This window comes from Canis lupus, chromosome 2 (genome assembly GCF_003254725.2).
Source record: "Canis lupus dingo isolate Sandy chromosome 2, ASM325472v2, whole genome shotgun sequence".
Lineage (NCBI taxonomy): Eukaryota > Metazoa > Chordata > Mammalia > Carnivora > Canidae > Canis > Canis lupus.
Window position 1 is genome coordinate 76,260,586 of NC_064244.1, and position 26,641 is coordinate 76,287,226.

Here is a 26,641-nt window from a genome sequence, read left to right on the forward strand (position 1 = left end):
TGATCTTGGCCATAAGCTCTCTGTGCCTCAGTTTTTTCACATGTGAAATGGAGTCAATAATAACACACATTATTTTTGTAAGGATTTTTTTTAAAGATTTTATTTATTTATTCATGATAGACAGAGAGAGAGAGAGAGAGGCAGAGACACAGGCAGAGGGAGAAGCAGGCATCATACAAAGAGCCTGACGTGGGACTCGATCCCGGGTCTCCAGGATCGCGCCCTGGGCTGCAGGCGGCGCTAAATGGCTGCGCCACCGGGGCTGCCCTATTTTTGTAAGGATTAAACAAGAAATGCATTAAAAGTGCTTATAGTGCTCGGCACACAAACACTCAATAAACATTAGATGCTGTTATTATTATAACTCTTCCGAACGTTGTTTATTGTTGGTCTTACCGATTAAAATTTAAGCTCCTGAGACAAGGACTTTGTGATGTGTATCAAGCTCAGAGCCCATTTCCTGGCATACAATAGGTGCCCAATAAATATTTGTTGAATGAATGAACATCCCTCCTCTTCTAAGAGGCCCCGTGTGGCTGGAGATGGAGAAGGGTGGGTGCTGGGAAGACAGGGCTGGGCCCTGAGCAAGGTGCCCCCTCCGCTCCCAGCAGCCCCCATGGAGGGCCCTATCCTGGCCTGCCCTGATGGGGATCCACACCCTGCAGGACAGAGGGGTCTCTCTGGGGATCGAGGTGGCTCCCTGTCCCAGCCACCATGACCACAGCAGTATTTGTGTGTGTCTGATGCTGTTCCTCAGCTCAGATTCCAGCCACCAGGCATGGGGGCCAACGTAGATTTTTCCCTGTGCTCAGCAGCCCTCCCTCCTGAACCCGCAGAGTTGCTTTCTTTACCACTGCCACCCCCTCCCCCAGTTTCAAAAGCTGCTCTCACAAATAGAAACGCCCCCAAGGATCCCTCCGGCCTCTCATGCCTCCCACCTGTTCTAGAATCCCCTGTGGGACCGCTGGCACATCAGTTCTCCTGCAGGCCTTTTCTTGGTCCGTGGTGCTCTCAGCACCTGAGGACATGGCCTTGTGTGCCCAGGCCTGAGACAGAGGGAGAGGTTGCTATGCCGTCATCTCTGACGACAGCATGAAGGCTCAGAGGGGGAGATTCGCTGGAGGCCCCACAGTTGGCAAGGACCAGAGTGGGGTTTCAAACCCAGGCCTCACTGTTTGCTTCTTCTCCCTCCATTCGTTCGTTCAGCTCGTGTTTCCTGAGCGCCTCCCCTGTGCCAGGCACTGCGGTGATCACGATGCCTGCCCCGGCAGGTGATCCAGAAGTGAGCCCGGCTGTGTAGCTAGTATGTACGCCAGTGCTGCTCAGTAGAACGTGCTGTGGTATGTTCTCGATGTTCTCGATCTGTCATGTATGGCTGTTGAGCCCTTGACATGTGGCTAGTGCCAATGAGGAATTGAATTTTTAATGTATGAAATTTAATGAATTTTAATTTCAGTAGCCACATGCGGCTAATGGCCACTGTGTTGGATATCATGGGTCTGTGTGGTTCTTTGAAGATCAGTCACAGCCTCAGACTCTAGGTCTCATCTGTGAGCAGGGAACCCGGCTGATGCTCCAGGGGCACCTCAGGCTCTGTCTTCGACCATTGCCAGTAAGTTAAACTCACAGGCGTTCTCTTCACACCCAGGAAGGAGTTAATCACTCTTCTTTGAAAGGTGAGACCCTCCTGACCCATGTTTCAGTTTTGGCTTTTTTTTTTGTTTTTCTTATCAAGGTGTGAGTTAAATCTAGTGAAATGCACAGGCCGGAAGCAAACAGTTTTGAGTTTTGACAAACATAGACATGCATGAAAACACAGTGGAATCAAGATACAGGACATTTCCAGAACTTTTCCATTCCTCCAGAAGGTTCCCTCCTACCTCTTTCCAGGAAGTCCTATCCTCAGAAGCAGCTGCTGTTCCGATTTCCGCAACCATAGATTCGTTTCCCTATTTCAGCCTCACATAAATCATTTTCCCACTTTGATTAAGATGAGGGGACAAGAAATACTTCTCTTTTCTCTTTATTATAGAAACCAGAGCACTAGCATGATGACAGGTGGCAGCTGATGCTGGGCTGCAGGGAGGAGGAGCCAAGGAGGAGTGTCGAGTGGGGTGGGTGGGCCGTGGAGCCCTGGGGACTTGTGGCCCGTTGCCATGGGGGCAGCCCTCCTTGGCCTCAGAGGAAAGCTGAAAATACTGACTTTCATGTCGAATCTCCTAAATGCTGGCATTTCAAAACCTTGTACAGCACTGCAGGCTGAATAATTCACATCTGTGGGCCAGACTCGACCCGTGGGCTGCCAGTTCGCAAGTTCTGCCTTGGGCTAAATCAGACTGTTAGCAGTAACAATTGCTGATATTTATTAAGCGATTCCTTTGTTCGAGGTCCTCTTCTAAGCGTTTGATGTTATAAAGTCATCTAATCCTCCTAACTATTTATTAATAAATCCATTTTACAGATGAGTAAGCCATGCCGGAGACAGGGATTAGGGGACTTGCCCGAGGTTACAGAGTCAGGACAGGGCTGCGCTCTGAACCCTGACTGGTTCTGAGCCCACACTGCTAACCCCTGCGGAGTCGTCCCCTTGGGAGGGAGAGTGGAGGGAGAGGCCTCCGGGGTTGGTCACACCACTTGGGGTGCAGCATCATCGGCTACCAGGGTGCTACCCTCCTGAACAGGCGATGAGAGCCGCCTCAGTGCTCAGCCCCGCCTGCCAGGACTGGCCCTGGCACGGGCACTTTGCAAGTTCAGACACCTCGGCTGTCAGTTGGTGGAGTCCCGGTGTTAGGAGGTGCTGGGAGAGCCGCCAGGGGTGGGGTGGGGAAGATAGAAGCCTGGCTGATGCTTGACGAGGCTGTCGGGGAGCACGGGGCAAGTGTGGGCAGAAGTAGCAGGAACCTGGCAGGGGGAGAGCCCAGGCCCAGGGAGGGAACCAGGGGAGAAGAGAAGGAGCAGCCACAGGGGTCCAGGGCCAGGCCAGGGTGCTGCTGCCAGGGGCGCTGGTGCTGGAGCATCCCCGCCAGCGCCCCCAGCACTTTGTCCAGACAGGCCTGTCACTAAGGGAAGGTTGGGCAGGAGAAGATGGGAATCATCAAGGAAAACAATACCACATTTCTAGCATCCCCTCCCACCTGAGGGAGGGGGGGCACAGGAGGAAACAGGCCCAGCGAGGGCACAGCCAGATCCCGAACCTGGACTCATGGCCTCCACCCCAGGGCCCTTTCTGCTCCACTTGGCTGTGTCCTTCGGGACCAGGCATCGTGGGGAAGGAGGGTCTGTGGTCACGGGCAGGAAAGTGTCCCAGAAGCCTGAGGGGAACGGCAGGGACAGGCCAGACCTTCCCCTCTGGCTCTGCCCTGTGTTCCTGAGCCAGGCTGGCATGAAGTAAGCGCTTAAACAACCATTTGCCGTTGTGCTTGGTTTTTTTTCCAATTTGATCTTCACACCCACCTTTGAGATATGTGTTATTATTATGTATCCCTCATTTTACCAACGAGAAAGCCCGGCTCGGAGAGGTAGAGATTATCACCCAAAGTCATTAGCAGGAGTAAAGGAGGGAGGTGTATAGAGTGCTTAGCCCCATTCTGGTGCACAGCAAAGGACTGTGGGCCATCGGCCAGAGGAGGGATAAGGTGGCAGGACCGGTTAAGGAGGTCCTCTCAGAGGAGGTGACATGGGCCTGGGCTTTGGGGAGTCCAGCCTCTCAGGCTGCTGGTTCCCTTAGGGTTAAGGCTGTTTCCTGAGTAAGACATGATGCTGGTTGGGTCTCCTCACTCTGAGGATGCCACCTCCCACTGGAAGACCAAGTAACATGGGTTGGTACCCTAGGCCCTCACCAGCCTTCTGGAAGCCTCCAAACCAGGGGAGCCCTCCGGCCTGGTTCCACATCCTGTGCATTGTGAAGGGGCATTCTGGCTTTGGGGTGGTCACGGCATCTCTCTGAGCCTCAGTTTGCTCATCTGTCAAATGGAGACAGTGCTGCTTACCATGCAGAGTAGTGGTGATGGCCTGGCATGCGATGGGTGCTCAGCAAACAGGCACCACAGGACCTCTAGGCAATGGCTATGGAATTGAATTGGAGTTTTAAAGTCAAAGGACAGACACATCCTCATCTGGCTTGATGCGCACTTGAGCACAGAACCACAAAATCCCAACTACTGCGTCTGAAGCCACATGCTTTAGAGGATCACCCACCTACCCCCCTTCAGCTGTGTCTATACTGGATGAGGGCAGTAGGGAGCAGATTTGCCTTGGGTTATTATTCCCCCAAACTCCAAGGCAGCCAGCACTTATCGAGCGCTTGCTGTGTGTCAGGCACTATGCTGAGCCCTTTGTGTTGAACATTTTATACAGGAGGAAACAGGCTCCGTAACTGAATGCTGGGTACCCTGCCGGTACATGGTGGAGTAGGGACCTGAACCCGCGTAGTCTGGCTCCAGACTCCGCTCTCAGGAAGAGATAATAATCTACTAGAAATAAGCAGAAAACATTAACGTGGGGAAGTCTTTCACAGATGCAAAGGCTGTGTGCGCCTGTGATTCAGTTCTGTCCTGATGTCACCAGGTAATGGTGTTATCGTTCCCTGTCTTACAGTGAGGCCCAGACAGGTGTGATGACCTGCTCGTGGCCAAGTGGCTAGGCTGGAATGTGGGTCCCATCCTCTTCCCCTGGGTTCTCAGCCACCTCTTGGGGAGACAGTAGTCCAGTGCGAATGGCAACAGCCGGCAGGTCCCAGTGACTCCACTATTGGTGTGGCCCAGTGGCCCCAGTGCCCACCCCGTGGGGCAGGCACCACCATCCCAGCCCCATCCCGGCCCCAGGCCACCACTCCCAGTATCCACCTTGCTTCAGAGCCACTAGTTCTCAGGAAGAAATGTGAAGGAGTGGTTTTCAAACTCCATTCCTTGGAACCCTTGAGGAAGCCAGTTTGGGGTCAGGATATGGGGTCATTGGATGCATACGTGGCAGCTCCACTTACATCTCTTTTGTATTTTGGGTTGCCATGTTAACTTTGTAAAATAAAGGACTCTGTGGGATTAAAGATATATGTACTTGTGAACCACTGTCCGAATGCAGCAACTAGCTCCCCATTTTACAGATGGAAAAACTGACTTCAAAGCCCATGTTTTCCCCATAAATGATAATATTCAGGCATTGTGCTAAGGTTTTCTAAACTGGTTTAACCCTCTATCTCTGGGAGGGCAGCCCCTTTGTGTCCATTGTACAGATGAGGACATAGGCTCAGAGGGAGTGGTTTGCCCTAAGATTGGGATCCGGGGAGCCCAGCTCCTAAGTCCACACTTTCAATCACTCCCAGCCTGACAGGCACACCTTCTGTTTGTGTTCTGGAGCAGGGAAGTCACTTGCTGAGGCCCAGCATAAAAGCAGCACAGGACCTGGGGCCAGAATGTAGATCTTCTGCCTCCCAGCCCAAGCCCAAGCCCAAGCCCAAGCCTGCTGTCCACAACATCCCTGGGGCCGGGTGGGGAGACAAGCAGCCCTGTGCGAACCCGGGATCTGTTCTTCACTGGCTGTGTGGTTTGGACAAGCGAATGGACCTCTCTGAGTCTATTTCCTCACTTTACAAAAGGGAGACTAGGGCCCACATCAGAGAGTCCTCATGAACGTTAAACAGGATCATCCACATGGGTTGGTTGGCATGGGGTGTGGCACAAGATGGGAGGGCCCCAGCCACCCTCAGTTCATGGATCCAGGGAGTCACCACCCTTCCTACCTCATCCGCTTCCTCCTCCCTCTTCCTGGGCCGCACTACCCACCTGCACAACACAAATACTAATTACAACCATTTCCACGAGCTGCTTCCTGGTGGAGCCTAATTAGGGGGCAGCTCGGGTATTACCATCCTAAACATCAAGTGAGACAGATTAACTTTGTCCTAAGTTTTATGTGATTAGATCAGCAAATTGTTCGGGCACGCGCTGTGTCCTCAGCTTGGGGCTTAGGCAGACTGGTCACCCTGCACAGCTCGGGGCCAGCGTCAGGCCTCTGGTCTGTTTTTTTTTTTTTTTCCTCTGGTCTGTTTTGAACTTGGTGCTCAGAGAAGACCAGAGTAAGTTGGCCCTTTAACGCAGTGGGAAGATGATGCCTGAAGTGGGAGGGGTGGACCAGGTTGGGGCTACCATCTTCTTTGTTGTCAAGGCAAAACCGCAAGCTTTGGGCCTTGATACCGCTGGGCTGCCACCCGGGCTTTGCTGTCTACCAGGTGTATGACTCTGGGCATGTTCCTAAGCCTCCCTGTATTACGGTTGTTTTGTACTATGCGGCGGGGAAGAGGCGAGGAGGTACCGTGTGCCAGCAAGTGCCAGGCCCAGCACCTGGCATCTCATAGGTCTCCTAACTGCTCCTTCCCTTCCCATCTTCTGTCGTTCCCTGTAGGACAGGAGTCAGCATATTCTGAACCACCGCCCACATTAGCATTTCCTGAGTGCGGCTTCTCTGCAAGCACTGGACTGAGGACGTCATGTGTGTTATTTTACTGGATGTGTATAAAGACCCAATGGAGTAGATACCACTGTCATCCCCAGCTGACAGGCAAGAAAAGCAAAGCACAGAGAGGAAGGGGGATGACTTTGTCAGGGTCACACGGCTGCACTTGGCTGCCAGTCACTCTGTGGGGATGAGATGCTAGGAGGTCATGCAGGGAGCTGCTGGGGAGCACAGAGGACAGGTCACCGAGAAGTCCTCTCGTGGGTGGAGGCAGCAGGCATGCAGGGGGCCCAGCAGCAGGAAGCACAGCAGGTCTAGGGGACTAACCGTACACATTTTACTGATGTTCCAGTGTGTGAGGGCAGACTGGTGAGTGAGAAGCTCAAGAGCAACCAGGAGCCAGACCCTAGTAGGGAAGGGAGGTTGGAAGCCAGAAAAAAGCGCTGCTTTTTTCCCCAGCAGTTCCAGGGAGCCAGCGTGTGAAGGAGGGGAGTGACTGGACCATATCAGTTAGTTTAGAAAGTTCTGCTTGGAGCCAGCTGGGAGAGGAGGGCCTGGCGTGCAGGGCGGGGTGATAATCGGACATCTAGCGGGCCAGGGGGCTAACCTGGAAGGCTCCCAGGGGGAGGAAGGGCAGAGCCTAGGACGCACCCCCTACCCCCAGAGGGGCAGAGGTGACAGATGGAGGCTGGGCAGGGGGCAGGGGGCAGGGGAGAGGTGTGGGCAGCCGTGCGCTGTGAGCAGCAGTGTAATGTGTGGCCCGTGTCGGGAGTAGGGAGGAGGCTGCGGGCCAGGCGTGGGCCTTGGGCCTGGGCTGGCCTCCTCAGCAGCACTGAGGTGGTTGGTTGGCAGCACTAGGTAAGGCTCAATGCCTCCCAGGGCCCCCAGGCAGGTGAGTCAACATCGGGCCAGGTAGGGGAGTGTTTCCCAGCTCCAGCGTGTGTGGGCCTGCCTCCTCTGCCCGGACAGCAGGGGAGCACGGCCTGGGGCTCTCTGGTCTGGACCAGGGTGATTGACTCACGGGGGGGCAGAGCTGCTGCCACCTCGGAGGAGGTCTCCTGTGTACTCTCTGTGGCTCTGTGCCCTTGGCCTCCTGCCTGTCCCTGAGTCTCACCTTGAGGCCTCCCCTGCCCCCAACTCCTGTCTACCTCCCCCCTTCCCATGCCTGGCCTCCGGCTCCATCTGACCCCTTAGTGTGTCAAGGGGAGTCTCCCTCCCCAACCTCCTGCCACCTGGTCGGCCTGAGGGGCCAGGCCTCAGGGAGGTGGCCCAAGAAAAGAGGAAGAGGCTCTGGGAGGGTCGGGAAGATCTGGGTTTGAGCTGTTGTTTTGCCGCCAGCTGGCAAGCTGCTTCCTTTCTCCAGCCTCAGTCTCTGCATCTATAAAATGAGGGTCCCAGGGCTTGTTCCACGGGGCGCTCAGGAGACACAGATGAGATCAGGATATAACAGAGCCTTGAGAACTGGGCAGTGCTGGGCTGGTGTCCGTGTCGATGACTCTGCTTTCTGTTTTAGGGGGTGGTGGTTGTGGTTTTTTTAAAAAAGTGAAAATTTTATTATAGAACAGTTTAGATTTATAGCATTATTGAGAAAGTGGTTCAGAGAGTTCCCTTACGTCTCACACCCAGCTTCCCTTTTAGGAACATCTTATATGGGCCATTTGTCACAATTGATGAGCTGATACTAATACGTGATTACTAACTGAAATCTATATTCAGATTTCTTTCATTTTTACCTAATGTCCCTATTCTGTTCTGGGATCCCATCTAGGACATCCCATTGCATTCAGAGTCATGTCTCCTTAACTCCTCTTGGCTGTGACAGTTTCTCAGACTTGTCTTGTTTGATGACCTTGACAGTTTTGAGGAGTACTATCCGGTGTTTTGTAGAATGCTTCTTCATCAGGATTTGTCTGCTGTTTTCTTCCTTATGAGCCTGGGGTAAATGCTCTGGGGCAGGAGGCCACAGAGGTAAAGTACTACTTCTGTCACATATCAAGCGTACCTACTCTCACACTGGACTTATCGCTGTTGATGTTAACCTTGATAGGCAGGGAGTCTGTTATTTTTTTCCTGGGCACAGCAGCACAGCCAGAGTCAGGCCAGTGTTTCCTGAATGAAGGCCAAGATCAGATATATGGGGGGAGGGCAGGGGCACCTGGGTGGTTCAGTTGGTTAAGCATCTGAACCTCCGCTCTGTCTCAGCTCAGGTCTTGATCTCAGGGTCATGAGTTCAAGCCCCACATTCAAGCCCAGCATGGAGCCTACTTAAGTAAAAAAAAAAAAAAAAAAAAAAAGGAAAGAAATATGGGTGAGGACAGAAGTAAATGGGAAAGGTGGTAGAGGAAAATAAAGAGGGATGCCTGGGTGGCTCAGCGGTTGAGCTTCTTCTGCCTTTGGCCCAGGGCGTGATGCTGGAGTCCTGGGATCAAGTCCCATGTCGGGCTCCCTGCATGGAGCCTGCTTCTCCCTCTGCCTGTGTCTCTGCCCCTCTCTCTGTGTCTCTCATGAATAAAGTCTTTAAAAAAATAAATAAAGAGAAGCAGGGATGAAGTGGGTTCACTTGGGGCTGGGATGTGGTGCACTATCCCAGACAGTCCACAGCAAGCCTTTCTGCAGAGACGGAAAATGAGGTCCCAGAGGGGAAATGACGTGGGCCCAGGAACCTGGGGTCGGGCCCAAGTGTGTCTTGACCACCTCATCCTCACTACTGAATAGGTACCTTGACACTGCATTCCCTAGGGAGGGGGTTAGGGAAGGGGCATTCCTGCTATGGGTTGCTTCTAATTTACTTTATTCTGCAAAGGATTCATGATGGGTTATGAATTTTATTTACTTAATAAAATAATATGCAATAGAAATGGAAAATCAGGATCAGTTAAAACAGACCGAAAAATGTGGACAAGGAAAAAGCTGAACATAAAGACCAGGAAAGTTGGGGATCCCTGGGTGGCTCAGCGGTTTAGTGCCTGCCTTTGGCCCAGGGCGCAATCCCAGAGTCCCAGGATCGAGTCCCGCGTCAGGCTCCCGGCATGGAGCCTGCTTCTCTCTCACCTGTGTCTCTGCCTCTCTCTCTCTCTCTCTCTGTCTATCATGAACAAATAAATAGATCTTAAAAAAAAAAAAAAAGACCAGGAAAGTGTCCATAAAAGAGTGTCTGATTTGGCTGTCAGTTTCCTGGCAGCCAAGGGAAAAAAGGATCTGGGCCAATTCCTGAGATTCCTATTATCAAAACGCAAAGAAGCAGTTCGTTCTTTTAGGAACGTTGTGATAAATTTAAAAAGAAGTTAATCAAACGGAAATTTCTCCTATTAAAAGCTGAGTAACGTAATAATAGATGACATAATAGTAATAATAAATGTCATGTGGTACCATCTTCAGGAGTTATAGCCATATTTTTATTCTCTTGTCCTTTGCCGGAAGTTGTTCTATTTGATTTTATGTGATTGTCACGAAGCAACTAAACTCTATTATTGGGGCGCCTGGATGGCTCAGTCGGTTGAGTGCCTTCGGCTCAGGTCGTGATCCTGGGATCCTGGGATCGAGCCTCATGTTGGGCTCCCTGCTCAGCAGGGAGTCAGCCTCTCCCTCCCACTGCTTTTGCTCTCTCTCTCTCTCTCTCTCTGTGTGTCAAATAAATAAAATCTCTTTTAAAAATTAAAAAATAAACTCTACTATTTCTTCTTTGTTGAAGTCACAGGTGCTTACACCCTGGTGAATACCCAGGATACAAATTAACTAGTTATCTATATACCAGGTTGTGCGCTGGGTGCCAGGGCTGGAAAGTAGCAAGATGATTGTTGCCCACCCCCAGGTCCTCTCCATCCCAGAGGGCTAGAGATGCCCAGACAAGGCCTGAATGTACTGCAGGTGCCACACAGGGGGCACACCACGAGGAAGGAAGGAGGGAGGGCTTCGTGGAGGAGGAGGTAGGCCAGAGATAGAGAACAGTGGCGGGGAGGGGGCTATGAGCCTCTGGTCCCTTGGGGGTGGAGGCCAAGTCCTACCCGGAGCCTTCCCCTCAGCTTGCAGCACAGGCCTGATGTGCATCAGGGACTCCACGGACTCCCACTGAGTGGTCGACCCCTGCGGGGCTGGGTCAGGGTAGGGTGACGACTACACACCTGAGGGGCATAAGGAGGGTGGACCCGGAGAGGGAGGAGTTTGGAGTCTGTTCTCTCAGCGGTGGGGATCGATGGAAGGTTTTTGAGCCTTGCTGTTTGTAAGTAATATTGAAGAACAGCTAACGGTGAGCACGTGCCGTGTACCCAGCACGGCTCTGAGCACTTCGTCTTCATCCGTATTAACTCCCTGAAGTAGGACAGCAGTCCTGGGAGGGAGGTACTGTGATGATCATCCCCATTTTCCAGACGAGACCACTGAGGCACAGAGAGGCTGTCACTTGTGCCAGGTCACACAGCTGGGAAGTGGCACCCTGGGCATCTGAACTGAGTTTCGGATCTAGAGCTTTTACCCACTCTTACGTGCCTGTTGAATAACAACAACGGACTCACATATGATGTGGGTGCATGTGAAGTGACCCCTGAGGACTTTACGGATCCCAGCTGGTCACAAACCCCCAAGGCAGGAACTGACGGAGCCCAGGCTTAGAAACCATGTGAAAATAGCTCGGAGGGTGTGGCCAAGGAGTCACAGGCCTGCACATTTCACTCGGGACTGCCCTTCGTGCCTCTGACATGGCTTCAGGGTTCCTTGAAGATCCCCCACCTTGGGCAAAGCCCTGGCGAGGGCCATCTGGGTGAGTAACGCAGCCGGTGCACATAGGATCACGTCCAGGTGTCATTGGGCCAGAGGCCTTTGTTGTCAGAAACATGGAAGCATTTCTAATATTTCTCATTTCTGCTCACCCAGGCCTTTGAGTTCCACTGGGTGGGGTTTCCAGAGCGGGGACCGTCACACCCGCCTCTGGTTCTCATCACCTTCTCTCTCTGCAGCCTGGGGCCTGGGGCCTGGGGCCGAGTTGTGCTTCTCACTTCTCCATGCTTGGTCTCCACCTTCTTGTGGGCATCAGGCTCCGAGGGGCCGGGGGCAGAACAAGCAGATCAGGGCAGAGTGCCCCCAAAGCAGCTATGGTCTCCTTTCCCTAAAGCTCGTGGGGTCAGGAGTGACACCCACACTGCAAACCAGGCAGTTAGAATGGGCGCAGGCCACCCAACCAGCTCGGTGCCTGGAGTCCTTGAGGGCCCCACTAGAAGAACCCGCTCCCCCTTCCGCAGGACCCGGGTTCAAGGCCTGGCTCCGGTACTTCCTAACTGTGTGGCTGGGGTTCTCGGAGACATTCACATCCTGGGCCTCTTGCGTTCCAGCCAGGCGGCCTGGGTGGCTCGGGAGGGGGGTATCGAGTCCCACCTCGTCCCTCATCCTCCCGCTTCTCATGGGGAAAGTAGAGGTGATGGTTCCTGTCCGGCAGCACATCTTGGGGTCAGGAGGAATGCATTTTGTCAGGCAGCACAGACATTTCTGCCTGCCTAGTGCCCTCCCACTTCTCCTATGACATGGAACTGATACCCTGCCAAGGCGGAGGCCCCAGGTGGTGTGGGGACCCACAAGACAGGGAATGGAAGGTCCCTTCGGGCTCTGGGTGGGTACAAATATAGGGCTGCCGCTGTTGTCGGAGTGGCACTCACTCACCGACTGGGGCCTCTGTGCTCCTCGCTGAGCCAGCCATGCCACTTCCACGTCCGAGATGGGTTCTGTTAGGATGGGCACCTCATCTTTTGTGTGCTGAAAAATAAACAGCTCTCCATCTGACCGGCTGTCTGCTTGAGAGGTATGTGGGCTTCCTTCATCATCCATCCACAAACGGGCTGTGGCGGGACAGACGCATCACTGGCCTGGCCTGGAGGATGGTGAGGAGAGCTTCCTAGAAGGGGTGATCTCTGAAATGAGGCAGGAGGAGGGAGGAGCCGCTACCTCTGCACTCAGGCAGGTTACTTGCCTGAGCCTCAGTTTCAGGCTCTGTAAAAGGGGCCCGATAATACTCAGAGGGAAGGGCGAGGAGGCTTAAATGGGATGATGGATGTAAGAAAACTGACAAATGCCTCATACCTCTTCGGTGTCTTGGAAGTAGCAGCTACTGTGCCAGGCTGGGAAGCTGTGTGGTGAATTGAACTTCTTTTTCAAGGGTCTTTTCCTTGGGTGGTTGACACCTGTTACTTAGTATAACCGAGTGTCCCGATTTAGGAAAAAGTCCAGCTGTAACCCAGCGTGAAGTGAAGAAGCATTGGAGTCCTTTCTCTCTGTCTCCAGTGGGTAACGGGAAGGCCTTTACCCACGGGAAATGGGGCAGAAGACCCCAGAATGAAAATTCTTCCCATGTACCCCACCTCCCCCAGGGCTTATGCCTGTTAGATGGGTTTCCTTTGTCCTTGGACTTTGCAAAACTAGATAGTGAAGGACTTAAGGGCACTGCCCCAGAGTAAATTTCACTTTCCCTCCACTGGTGCCATCATTAATTTTTAACTGTGTGTTGAGCACCTACAGCATGCGAGATGATGGAGATTCTCTGTGCAGACAGGGTCCCAGCCCTGGTAAAGCTCATAATGCTTGTGGGGTGGGGGAAGGGATCAACATAAACAAAATAACAACAAACTGCAGTACCATGAAGGGAGGGGCGCCTGGGTGGCTCAGTCAATTAAGTGTCCACCTTTGGCTCAGATCATGGTCCCGGGGTCCTAGGATAAAGCCCCATGTTGGGCTCCTTGCTCAGTGGAGCATCTGGTTCTTCTTCTCCCTCTGCCTGCTGCTCCCCCTGCTTGTGCACGCTCTTTCTCTCTCTCTCTCTGTCAAATAGATAAGTGAAATCTTTAAAAAAAAAAAATACCATAAGAGGAAAAATGGAGTGTATAACAGAGACTTTGAGGGGCTACTTAAAGCAGTCGGGACACTGGAGGACGTGGTGATTTAAGCTGAGTTCTGAAGCCGGAACTGGCCACGGGAGGAGTAGAGATGAGGAAAGAATGTTCCAGATAGAGGGGATAGCAGCTGTAAAGATCTTGAGGGAGGGGAGAAACTTGAGAATCTGAGGAACTGAGTGAAGGCCAGAGAAGTTGGGGCCTGAGTGAATGGGGTGGGGAGCAGCATGAGATGAGGGTCAGGGGTGGGCAGGAGCCATGGGTGGACGGGTAAAGGGACTGTCCTTGCAGAGTTTCAAGCAAGAGAATAGCAAGATCAGAATTTCCTTTTAAAGGTTCGGTCTGGGCGCTGAGAGGGCCAGAGCAGAAGCAGGAGGCCGCCAGGAGCTGTCGCTGTGACCCCAGGCAGCCACCTCACCCCTCTGAGCCAGTTCCTGCACACATGTGTGTGGCCGTGGGAACCAAATATGGGAATGAACAGACGTGCGCTGCAGGAAGCTGCAAATTGTATAAACGCAGGGGATTCCAGATCCCACTGGAAGTGGCGGGTCCTCTGGGAAACTTCCGCGTTAGACTTCTCGGAGGTGGGGAGGCAGAGCGCTGGGTACCTGGAGTCCCCACCTGAGCGCCCCACATCTGAGATGGCCTGCGGCCTGCTTTTCCAGCCCGGATCCCAGCTGCTGGGGAGAGGGCACCTGCTTGACCCCCTTGCCCCTTGAGACTGAAGGTGGAGGGATGGGTCACCTTCCTGGTGTTTGACTAGCCCTGAGCCTCCGGAATCTTCTGAAATGCTCTGCCTTAAAGAGGAAGGCTAAGAGGAAGGGGAAAATGAGACAGGAGACACCTGCTCTTTTTTTTTTTTTTTTAATCCCACCTCCCCCCACCGCAATCTTTCTAGCGCGGATGGGGAGACTTACTTGAGGCACCTAAGGACCCCTGGAGGGGGGGGGAGGGGGACCTCTCTCTTGACAGGTGTGGTCCAAATTAGGGGCAGGAGCCTAATCCCCACCCCCGCTATCTGGCAGCTCTCCCTGATGGGAGACTCGGGCTTCCCGGGAGGAGGGGCTGCGCGGGGGGCGGGCGGGGGGGGGGGGGCTCCACCCTCCCGGTCCCGGGCCTCCCCGCGGCCCATCAGGCCCCGCCCGAGGTGGCGCGTCGTGGGCCCGCCCCGGCCCGCCCGTCGCGGTGGCCTTGGTGGCCGCGGCCCGGCGTCGGGGCGCAGCATGCGGAGCGGTGGCCGCCGGCGGGGGCTGGGGCTGGGGCTGGGGCTGGGGCTGGGGCTGCGGCTCGGGCTGGGGCTGCGGCTGCGGCTGCGGCTGGGGCTGGGGCGTCGCGTTGCATAAGGGATGCGGGGGAGGGGGCGGAGGGAGGCGGCCCCCCTCCCGCCGCGGGCCGGTCCTGGGCCGGTCTCGGTGTCCCGGCCGGGGCGGGGCGCGCGGCGGCGCCGGGGCCGCTTCCCCCTTCTCCCCATTCGCGCGGGAGCCATGGAGGCGCTGAGGGAGTCCGTGCTGCACTTGGCTCTGCAGATGTCGACCTACAAGCGGGCCACGCTGGACGAGGAGGACCTGGTGGACTCGCTGTCGGAGGGCGAGGTGTACCCCAACGGCCTGCAGGTAGGACCCGGCCCGGGCATGCGCGCTGGGCGCCCCCATCCCCCCATCCCCCTCATCCCTCCCCCATCCGGGGAGGACCCCACCCTGCCGCCCCGCTCTGGGCTCCGTGGGGCCCTAGCACCTCCGAGGTGCCGGGCTCCCTCCCCCCGGGGCCCTCCCCAGCCCTGGCTGTCCCCCAATCCCCTGCCACCTGCTAATGGGACTAGAGCCCCTTGGCAGAGCTGAAGCGCCCTACAGAACCAAACCGGACCGATTACCTTTCCCATGCAAGGCAGCCCCTGAGTGCTGGGGGACTTGCCCAGGGTCACACAGTCCAATAATGGCAGAGTTTAAAACTGTCCCCGTTTTAGCGTGGAAAACTCTGTGTCCCGGGAAACCTCAGTTCTGAGCAAACCAGGATGGTTGGTTACCCGCTCTGGTGGGCGTGACCCCATTCTTCCCTTTGCCCCCAGTACCTGAATTTCCTGCCATCTTCTGCACCCCCCACCCTTTTCCCTGGCCCTCTGCAGCCTATTCATGAAACCCAATTCCTCCCCTCCCCAGGGTCTGTCTCCGGGTGGGACTCACACATGCCACCGCCTCCCTACCTTGTGGCAGAGCAGTGAGCACAGCTGCTTCCTGCTCTTCTCTCCCTGCGGGGCTGAGCTGGGACAGTATTGAACGGGACCTCAGCCCTGCTGGGGTTTGCACCCAGGCAGGTGGGGGGGATGGAGTTGGAAGTGTCAGGGACCCCAGGGGGGCCCTTGAGCTGGCTCCTGAGAAACCAGCACAGAGAGAGGAGCAGGACATCTCAGTCCAGGAGGACTTCTGCCAAGATGACCAAGGGAGGCGTTGGGGAACGTGTTGGGGCCACCCGGTGAACTGACACCACATCACAACTCACCCAGAGGATAAGCTTAGGGCGCGTGGAAACTCAGGCTGCCAGGCCCAACCCTACTCAGGCATACCTCTTAGAAGCTGGAATAATAATACCAGTAAAGGAAAGCAGCACTGATGGAGTCCTTCCTCCGGGCTAGGTAAGTAGGCCCAGGGACATCTGAACTCACGACTCCAAGTGGTCTGCCCACTGGGATATGGCACCCTTACCCATCTCATCTCCCTTAACTTTCAGGACCACCCCCATGAGCTGTAAGGATTACTGTTCCCATGAGGAAACCGGGGGTCTGAATGGGGATACAACTCGCCTTAGGTCGCAGAGCTAGAAATCTGGGAGTGAGAGATCGACCCAGTCTGTCTAGAACCTCTTCCCTGGGACCCTGCTTGAGAGGCTAAATCCAGCAGGAAATTAGATTTCTGTGGCAGGCACTTTTCCCTTCGCAAATCAAAACAGAATCTAATCAGCGATCTTTTCAGTGTCATCTTGCACAGAAGGTTCTAAATATATCAGCACAAAAGCATTTCAGAATTCACAACAAAATAATAGGCCATGTTGTCATCACCATACCATGACAGTAACCCACATGGGGATAGCCTTTTTCATGTCACTAAGTGTGTTCATCTGCCCTGGGGCTCTCAGCAGAGTGGAAGCAGCCCAGTCTCTGAAGCTGGGGTCCCCGGTGTGAATTCTGACTCTGCTCATGGTCTTGGGTGAGCTGGTTAATCACTAAAAGCACAGTTCTTTCATCTCTAAAATGGGAGTTAGAAAAAGTAAATGTAGTGCCTCTTATGGGGCCTGCTAGGATTATTGTTTTTATGACCCATGAGGAAAGGGCCCCTTGGCTATATTACAGATGATGAAGCTGAGTGTCAGAGAGGTTAGGGATGTTCCGGTGGTCACGGGGCTGTCATGTATTTTGGAGCGCAGTGTTGCTGTTTCTACACCAATCTGCCAAACTGGGTACATTGTCCACTTTTTATACAGTCAAAGCCAAAAAGGTTGCCCCAAGGACTTGGGGGCATTTCTCTGGGTACCCAATCTGACTTCCCTTGAGCCTCCGTGACTTCCCCAAAGCAAGTGTGAACTTTGACTCTAGAACTTGTTCACCTTATTAAGAAGCAGAGTTTTCTATTAATTCTGTTTTAACTCATGGGAGTGTTTTTCCTCCCAGTATAAAAATGTTACATGCTTATTTGTGGGGGGAAAAAAAGAGTCAAGTATAAAAAAAAAAAGACTTAAAAAGAAACTGTAATCCCACCACTTGGAGATAACTCCTTCTGGTTTTCCACATTTGCACATGTATATTTATAAACATAATTGAGCTCACTCTTAAGTACATGATGTTGTGCTGCGCTTTTTTTCATTTAATGCCACTTCATGAGCATTTTTCTTGTTGTTTAAAAATTCCCAAAACATGCTGCCATTAAAAATTATAATGCCATGGGGTGCTTGGCTGCCTCAGTCAGTAGAGCATGTGACTCCTGATCTTGGGGTCATGAGTTTGAGCCCCATGTTGGCCATAGAGGTTCCCTAAATAAATGAATGTAAAAAAGTGATAGTGCTTCACAGTACCAGTATATAAAAATATATGTACTCAGTATGCTAAGGTTGGACAATAGGCCCAGTAACTAAAATTGTAGGTAACCATCGTTTAGCATTTGGATAATTTCCTATAGGCTGATGCTAGAAATGCAACTGCTCCTTCAAATTTAAGATTTTTAAAGTGGCCCCTCAATCCCCTCCCCCAGATCTCCCTCTTTTACAGGCAACTATAAAAATAAGCTACTTGATTTTTCATGATTTTGAAGCTGGTTCTGGAACTCCAAAGTTAATCAATCATACCAATACCAGTAAATGAAAACCTCCATCTCTCCACCAAATTTGCCAGCTTCATTATTAAATAATGCTGAGCAAGTACCACATTTAGCTGGAGCCACACTCTACGGGTGCTGCACCTTAAAGGCTTTTTCTTTTCCTTTTTCTCATATTTAGGCCCAAGTTAATTGTGATCCACTAAAATTAGTCACAACAGACCGACCGCCAGATTTAAAGCCAGATAACCCCAAGGCCTCAGCCTGGCCTCTGATGGGCTGTGAAACCTGAAAGCAGATCACGTAAACAGCTTTTTTTGTTGTTGTTAAATGGGGATAATATTACTAATCAACAATTGTTGCCAAGATTGAAATGAGGCCGTGTAAGTGAAAACATTGTGCATGGTGCACAGAAAATGGATTTCGTTGCTGTTGGGATTATTACTGTGACTCACCAGGCGGGAGGTCTCAGCAATGCCCTAAATATAACCGCTTTACGCTCCGGAGCCTCTGCTCTGCTCACACCAGCTGCCTGCACCCCCCCACCCCCCACTACATCCCCCAGCACACACCATTTCAGTGGCTCAGAGGGAATCAGCTAAGGTGATACCTGCAGCCCAAGCTGGGGAGCAGGCGGCCATGACTGCTACCAAAGCCTTTGAGACTCATCCTGTTGCTTGTAAAAATGAGCTTCTTCAAGAGAAGGGAAAGCTGGGATATTTCATCTTAGTGGTGTTTTTTTCTCATCCCCTCCCCCTCTGCCACACACAGGGGTGTCCTTCAAGAGTGATTTCAGGGACGTGACCACTTAGTACTTTAAGAAGACCTCTGTGCTCACCAGGAGGCTGTTTGGGCTACTCCACCTGTTTGAGCCTTATACTCCTGGCTTTTGAATTTTTCTAGAATCTGAGATGGTCAGACCTGGGTCCTTATCTAGCTTCCTCATTTTAAAGATAAGAGACTGAGGTCCAGAAGTGGCCCAGCGAGACACATACGGGGGCTTGATAAAGTCAAGGCTGATCTTTGACCTCCTTTTTCCCATGCCATGGGCAGCTGGGTGTTCCTCCTGGGAAACAAAGAGAGCTGGAAAGTACTTCTTCTAAAGTACTTCTAGACTGGTTCCTGTGTGGATGGAAGGAGTTCCTCTCCCACAGCAGGTACTATTTAATGGCTGTTGTTGGTCATTGGAAGAGAGGCAGGCTTGGGGGCCAGGGGACAGGTAGGCCTCAGGGAAGAGGTGGTGAGGACAAGACATTATAGTATTGCTCAGCTGGGAGTCCACTGTGTAAAATCTTTACTGGGGGCACCTGGTTGGCTCAGACAGTTAAGCATCTGCCTTCGGCTCAAGTCATGATGCCAGGGTGCCGGGATTGAGTCCCACATCACGTTCCCAGCTCAGCGGGGTATCTGCTTCTCCTTCTACCCGTCCCCACCAGTTTGTGATCTGTCTCTCTTTCTCACACTCTCCCTCTCAAATAAACAAATAAATAATCTTTTTTTTTTTTTTCCTGGAAAAAGTGCCCCCAACCTAACCCTTTCATGATGGCAGGGTCCTGCACTAGGCTGAGCTGTCATGGTCTATCTGCTCTGAGAGGCTGACTTGAAGCAGCAGCCTGGTCTCCCTGCCAGCCCTCATGGGGTGGCCAGGCTCTTGGGCTGCAGGAGGTGGGCTCCCTGCCAAACCCTTGGCCAGACTGACTCCTGTTTGCCTCTCTACACAGCCCAGGTCGCTGGGGGACCTGGCAGTGGCTCAACCAGAACCTCTGCCTCTCCTCCCAGCCCCCTGCTTCCTCTGAAAACCAAGCTTTGCCCCACTCCCCACCAGGCTTATCTCCTGGGCCTCAGGCAGCTGTGTCCCATGTCCCGTCCTTGCCTGCAGAACTCGTTCTTGCTGTAAGCCTAGGTGAGCCAAGCACTCACTTCTGTAACCGAATATTTATCCCTCGTTAGGGCTTTGTTCCCTTGGCTCTGGAAGCCCTGGGAACCCCCAGGCTGGACAGCTCAACTGTTTCTCTGTCTCTGTCTCTGTTTCTCTCTCTTTCTTTGGCTCTATGTCTTGCCTCCTCTGTTCCCTCTCCACCTCCCTCTTTTGAGGGCATCCTTTCCCTTTGGTCTCGTTCTTTCTCTGCCTCACATGACAATAAATGGGATATTAAGCCCACCCGTGAGCTGAGCATTTACAGTAATTCTCAGCTCCATCTCCCAAGTGTGAGCTCTGCTTCTTGGCTGATGGCCACTCCCAGTTACCTCTCCTGAGACAGGCAGAGTGGGCTGCCTGCCACTAATCCTCCCACCCTCGGAGCCGCTGTAGACCAGTCTCTGGTGATCAACATGCCCTCGTTTCCAAAAGGAAAGTGAGAAGCCACTTGTGTCCTGCCCTTGCTGTGACCTCATCTTGCTGGATGCTCTGAAGGAGGCAGGGCAGGGACCGCGGGGCTCAGAGAGAAATGCCTGGCGGCCTGGGCCTGTCCACTGCACCAGAAATTGGTTGGCTTCTACCAGAGAGGCTCTGGGGGGCTTCTCCGGCCACAGGGGGATGCCTCTGGATTCCTGTGCCCTCACAGAGGAGGCTTGTCAAAATACCAGCAGGCCCTCAGCCAGTCCCTACGAGCTGAGCAAAGAACATTACAAAGGTTAAAAACCCTTTTTTCAAATTCTGTTTGCCATTTCTTCCAGGAACTGAATTTCTAATTTAATTCGGACTTAATTCTGATTCCCTTTTGCAGTGAACACCATCTGTTTGCTTGACACTAAACAATGAGGCTCAACTTGACTTTCTGCTCCTCCGGGGCAACACAGCCTTTGGGCCGAGGCTGTGGGTTCTGGAGAGACATGGGTTTTCTCACTGTTCTCCCTCCTCCCCCACTTCCTGTGTTTCTTCTGGAGCTGATACTGGGACCTGCTCTGCAGGACCTCGTGAAGACAGAGTACCATCATCCAGCAACAAGATGGAGTTAACGCAGCACCACGCACATAGAAAGCACTCGAGTGTTAGCTACCTTTATGCCTCCTCTTCCTGCCCTCTGTTCCTTTCATCTTCTCCCTTCCGCTCCCCTTTCCCTCCCTTTCACCTGATTCCCTGTACCCGGGTGGTGCTCCCTCGGCAGATGCAAAAGGTGAGGTGTGCCTGCCTTCCCAGGCCTGACAGCTGTGCTCCCTGGCTTCTGAGAGCCAACACCAGGTGGAGGGTACCCCGTAAACCAAGGTCCCTCTCCCTGCCTCTTTGCCTGTCACCCCCTCTCCCCCGGCGCTGGGTCATGATACGGGGACATGAGGGCCCTTGGGAGGAGGCAGCCAGGGAGACAGGCCAGGGGCAGGGTGGCAGGAAGAATGTAGTCAGTACCTGTCTCACATCCTCTGGGACGCCTCTGAATAGCAATTCCCAAGGGGAATTGTGGGAGAGATGGATGCTGAGGAAGAAGCGCTTTAGAAACCTTCCGGTGCTGGGAACATGCTCGCGCCGCCCCAGGTGGACTCTGCACCCCACCTCCCAGCCCAGAGTTTTAACTTCCCAACAGTAGCATGGGCAGAAGCTTCGTTGCTCACTTTTTGTTTGTTTGTTTGTTTTTCCTATTTCTCACATTTTTTAAACTGTTCTTTGGAAAGGGGTTTGGGTCAGTGGCAACCTTTCTTCTACCTGACACAGCTGTCCAGGTATCGGAGCCCCCTGGCCCTCCTCGGAAATATGACTAGGCCCCAAGTTCCTTTTGTTGGTTTTAGAACATGATTTTTTTTTTCCACAAAACGTTCTCATGTTCCCCTTTCTCTGGTGCGGCAGTTCCCAGTCATTTCCGGCCCAGAAAGTAAGTACGTGGTGAGGACCACGAGGCCGCAGGGTGCCCTTCCCTAAAGGGACCGACCTCAGATCCCCAAGTGCCAGCGTGAGGCTCCCTTAGGGCTGTGACCTGGCTCCCGGGGACAGCCACCCCTCGGCTTTGGGTGGGGGGCACTTGCTGGTCAGAGGCTGAGCTTCCTCATCTCCCCTGGTGGCTCCCCGTGCCCGACCCCCCGGGTCACCCCGCCTGCATGCCCACACCCCCACGGGGTCCCTTAGGATCTAGCCTCACCTCACCTCCCCTCCCCTCCCCTTCCCCGTTCACCTGGCCAGCTCCTGCTTACGCCTCGAGACCCAGCACAGGCCTCCCCAAGCTCCAGGAAGCCTTCCCTGACTGCTGGGCTGTGAGCAGCTGAAACCAGGGAGTCAGCCTTCCTCTCAGCATTCCCAACATGACCTTGACATGACTGCGATGTCACTGAGCCGAGCCCCACCTTCAGGGGACCCCTCCTGCCCTGCGGCCCCAGCTTTTGCAGGAAGCACCTCTTGCGATGGAGGCGAGCCCGGAGCTGGCCTCGGGTGTGGAGGCCTGGGCTGAGGGCTCTGAGTGCCGTTGGCCAGTGTGTCCCTCCTCGGCCTGGAGGGCCCTGCCACGCCCTCCACTTCCTCTCATTGTGCCTCCCTTCCTGTTTAGCTAGACTGGTAGGCTGGGGACATTTTTCCTCCCTTTGAGGACCTGCCTGAATGGAGGGCTCGCTCCACTGCATCTCCCCTGGCATCTCCCAGACCCAAGTCTCTGATCCCCTGCTGGGCTCCAGGATCGACAGACTTGGGTTCAAACCTCAGCTCTCCCATTTAGCTGTGTGACAAGGGGCAGGGGCCTCACCCGTGAACTCGTTTCCTTATCTGTAGAGAGAACCAGTAACACAGCCCTCTCAGGACTGGCAGGGGTAATGAGCAAAGGATGTCCGCACGCCTGGGAAGCGTGAGCTGTGGCTGTGTCATCCCGGCCCGCCGGTGTGGGGGCTCCGAGAAGAGCCCAGCTGGACGCTCACTGGATGCCTGCAAGCCCAAACATCCTGTTCTTTTTTGAACTCCTTACTGGAGAAACAGGGAAAAGCTGTTCCTTTTTTTTTCCTTCTACCCATATCGGGTAACACAAAAAACACAAGTCCGGCTGGGTTGAGCTGCTTGAGTCTGGTGTTTAGGAGCTAATCCGAGCTGCTGAGCAGGGTGGCGGTTCCTTTCCTGGATTAGGACCGATCTGTGGGAACCGGACCACCCCTGAGGCAGGAGGGCGGCCCTGATGGCTCCCCGGGGCCTGGGCCTGCCACGGAGCCCCTTGCTCCTGGGGAAGGGGGGCCCTGGGCTCACGTCATCCCCGCCCCTCCTGCCTCCTTCCCTGCAGGTGAACTTCCGCAGCCCCCGGAGTGGCCAGAGGTGCTGGGCTGCGCGGACCCCGGTGGAGAAGCGGCTGGTGGTGCTGGTGGCACTTCTGGCGGCAGGACTGGTGGCCTGCTTGGCGGCGCTGGGCGTTCAATACCGGACAAGTAGGTGCCTCTGGGTTTCTTCGCGGGCTTGACTCACCCCTGCCCTCGGCTCTGTCCACCTGTGCCAGGGGGCTTCCCTGATCAAGCTGGGACTGGCCTCCCGGGCCAAGGAGAGAGCGAGGTCCAGATGGCCCGGTGCTGAGATGGACAGAGCCATAGGAGGAGAGCATGGGTGGTGTAGAGGGTTTGGACATGAGTCCAAACAAACACTGGCCCAGCAATGTATTGTCTGTGTGATCTTGGACAAGTCACTTAATCTCCCAGAGCCTGTGTCTTCTCTACTGTGAATGGGGAAGATGGTGCCCCCTTTGGGGCTGGCTCTGAGGATTAGAGACAATGTCTGTCACATATCTGGTGCCTACCAGGACTTCTTTAATTAGCTCTGGGTGCTGTTATTGTTAGGACGTGAGCTGATGAGACACACAGTCTGGCACTGTCTGCCATCAATCGTAGCTTCTGTTTACTTCATACTTTCCATGGACCAAATACTACACCTCTTCTTTACAAACATAATCTCATTTCCTCCTCACAGCAACCCTATGAAGTGTGGTTACTTTGGGCCCCATTTTACATCTGAGGAAGCTGAGGCCGGGAGACTAGGTGACTTGCTCAAGGTTACGTGGCTGGTGCACAAGGGAAGGGGCAACTGGATTTCAACGCAGGCTGGCAGGCCCCACCTGTCTTTGTAGTTGTGGTGTACCCCGGTGTGTGTTAGGATCCCTAGAAGAGCAGGCCGCTGTGGGCCGCATCTGTATGCGTTGTAACCACATTTCTGTGTCCTGCCTCGTTGAGCAGTAAGATGGGACCCATCTGGTCCTGCCGCCGGGGGTCTGAGGCTGGCTCTCTGTGTCTGGCTAGAGTATGCAGCCAAGTACCTCGTGTAGAGTTGATGTTCAGTAGGCACTTGTGGAACTGGGAAGGGCAGAGCCAAGCTAAACAAGGATGGGGAGTCCAGCCAATTCCAAGATCTCTCACATTCTTGTGCCCCAACATCTAGCTTTCCAATGGCAGGTGGCCCATCTGGTGGAGCAGCCCTGGGGCCTTTGCTCAGGGTCCAACCCCACTGACCTGGTCACCTGGCCACTCATCCCATCAGAGAGATTATTCCAGGATCTGGGAACATTCACCCCAGGCTGCACTGAGCCTTCCCCATTGTAAAGTTGCGGGCCTGCAGGTAGTCATGCTAGACCAGGAGGGGGAAGGAGTTTGAGGGCCTGGAGAGAGGGCAGGGCCTCACCTCAGTCATCCTTACATCCCCCGTGTCAGGCAGCCCAGCAGCCAGTGTTGCCCTGAGACTGCCACAGGAGATCCCACAAACTAGAAGGGAGCTCCCGAGGGCTGGATCCTAGTGCTCGGGCCCACAGGTGGGCCGACAGGGAGCAGTCTTGCTTCGGCCTCTATCTCAGCCCCCTCTGGGGTGCAAGAGGGGTTTCCTCAGCCTAGACTGGGATGAGAGGACCGTTCCCCACTGGGTGACTCTGAGCCAGGGATCTGCTGAGCCCTGAGCCAACCATGTGTCTTCATTGGCTGCCTAGGCCTGGGAAAGCAGTGGCCACCCCAGAAATTGCCAGTTACCTCATGACTGCCAGCAGTGCTGCCATTGGCCACACCTGAGCAAACATCAGGCTGGTCAAAGCACATTCTCCGATGATTCTGAAAGACCCGTCTCAAAGTCATGTCTCGGCCCTTAAACATGTATTTATCTGCTTTCCCACTGCACCCCCTCTCCAGAAACTTGCAGGTCCTTTACAAACAGCGGCAGTAAAACACAGATTATCTCAGAAAATATTCTTAAGTGTCTTACTCAGTGTTGAGGCCCAGTACTGTCCAGACAAGTGTCTGAACTAGATCTGGGGCTGTTCCTTCCTCTTGGCTGGCCATGCACATCCTTAAAGGAAGAAATACTTTCTGCCTCTGCAGGTGGTGACCAAGTGCTGGACGAGGCTCATTTCATTCACTCTCTCATTTGTTCTGCAAACACATATTGGACAGCTGCTAGGTGCCAAGGACAGTGCTGGGCAGAGGAAATGGAAATGCAAGTAAGGTGCTGGTCCTGCCCTCGAGCTCCCGTTCCAGCCTGGAGGGAGACAGGGAGCCAGCCATGACACAGCCCGGTCTGTCCTCATAGAGCACACATCCAGGCAGCTAGCACGGAGCCCAGCGAGCAACGAGGGTCTGGGGAGGTTTCCCCAAGGAGTCTGAGCCTGGGCTGAGTTTTGAAACCACTGACCTTGATGTTAGATGAGGAGGGCCTGGAAACAATTAATTGATCAAATACTTGTTAAGCCCTTGCTGGGTGGGAATAGCTGGTAAAGGATCTACAAACCACTAAGCAGTTAAACAACCAGTTATTATTGAAGCACCACCTCCGGGCCTTGCCTAGCGAAGTGGAGGCTTTGTGTCTAAGCCAGACAGAGAGCCAGCCTCAGACCCCTGGTGACAGGACCGGATGGGCCCCATCCTACGGCTCAGTGAGGCAGGACACAGAAATGTGCTTATGGCATGTACAGATGAGGCCCACAGAGGGGAGCTGGGCAGACCTCTAAGAGAACCACTTAGTAGGCCTCCATCAGGCCCTCAGCAGAACTCCTGGAAACTGGCTTCTTGTTCTGTTTTTTTTTTTTTTTTTTTTAATTCATTTTTTTTTTAATTTTTTTATTTATTTATGATAGTCACAGAGAGAGAGAGAGAGGCAGAGACACAGGCAGAGGGAGAAGCAGGCCCCATGCACCGGGAGCCCGACATGGGATTCGATCCTGGGTCTCCAGGATCACGCCCTGGGCCAAAGGCAGGCGCCAAACCGCTGCGCCACCCAGGGATCCCCTCTTGTTCTGTTTTTAAACCCAAGTCCCTGGGCAGCCCCTGTGGCGCAGCGGTTTAGCGCCGCCTGCAGCCTGGGGTGTGATCCTGGCAGCCCGGGATCGAGTCCCGCGTCCCGCGTCGGGCTCCCTGCATGGAGCCTGCTTCGCCCTCTGCCTCTCTCTCTCTCTCTGTATCTCTATGAATAAATAAATAAAAATCCTTAAAATAAATAAATAAACCCAAGTCCCCTTTTGATAACCTCAAAAATCTATCAACCATAATCCCTCCCTCTCTCCCCCTCTCACACACACGCACACACACCGGCACACCGACACTGACATGTCTTGTTCCCTGAGGATCACCCTCTTGCAGTCTTTCTTTGGGGCATTCCCAGCAGCCAAGGTTTCGTCAAGCCCAATTTCCTGCAGTATGTTGTGTAAAAACAATAGGTATTCTTTTCCCTTCCCAAATATGAAGTTCTATCATAATAGTGAATAGACTTTTTTAAAGGGCACAGAAATTCTCTCCCCCCACCCAAGCCACACACACACACACACACACACACACACACACACACCTGCCGCCATAGATTCCAGTACATTCCACAGGTGAGGAGTGGGCCGTGCAGCTCGGCTTGAGACGGTCTCCTCTAGAGAGCTTCAGGGGCACCATATCCCTGCTAGTGCTTTTCTCTCTTTCATGCCTGCCAGCTCAGTATTTGTGATTGTTGTAAAGTCCGCTCCAAACAAGCGATCCCCTCAGAATAAAGTTACCTTGATTTTTTGGCGCCACATGGCTCCTCTGAGCCTTTCATCAGCGTGCCAGACTTTGTGCCTGTCATCAGATGTTAAAAAGCCCACAGGCCACCCCAGCCCCGCTGTGCTGTGTTAA

The 26,641-nt window shown here is 53.7% G+C and overlaps 1 protein-coding gene across 3 annotated transcripts in view; it reads left to right on the top strand.

Annotated features, from left to right (window-relative positions):
- The window catches only part of ECE1 (endothelin converting enzyme 1), a 115,530-nt gene that overhangs the window by 40,243 nt on the left and 48,646 nt on the right, over positions 1 to 26,641 (top strand). Inside the window, exons 1-3 of one of the 3 annotated variants that reach the window (XM_025448246.3) lie at positions 13,781 to 13,906; positions 14,849 to 14,935; positions 22,807 to 22,948. In XM_025448246.3, the coding sequence (XP_025304031.3) occupies positions 13,790 to 13,906; positions 14,849 to 14,935; positions 22,807 to 22,948 (346 nt within the window). In that variant the 5' untranslated portion in view covers positions 13,781 to 13,789. Of the gene's footprint in view, positions 1 to 13,780; positions 13,907 to 14,741; positions 14,936 to 22,806; positions 22,949 to 26,641 lie in introns of those variants that run through there. The other 2 variants (XM_025448247.3, XM_025448245.3) reach the window with 2 other exon arrangements.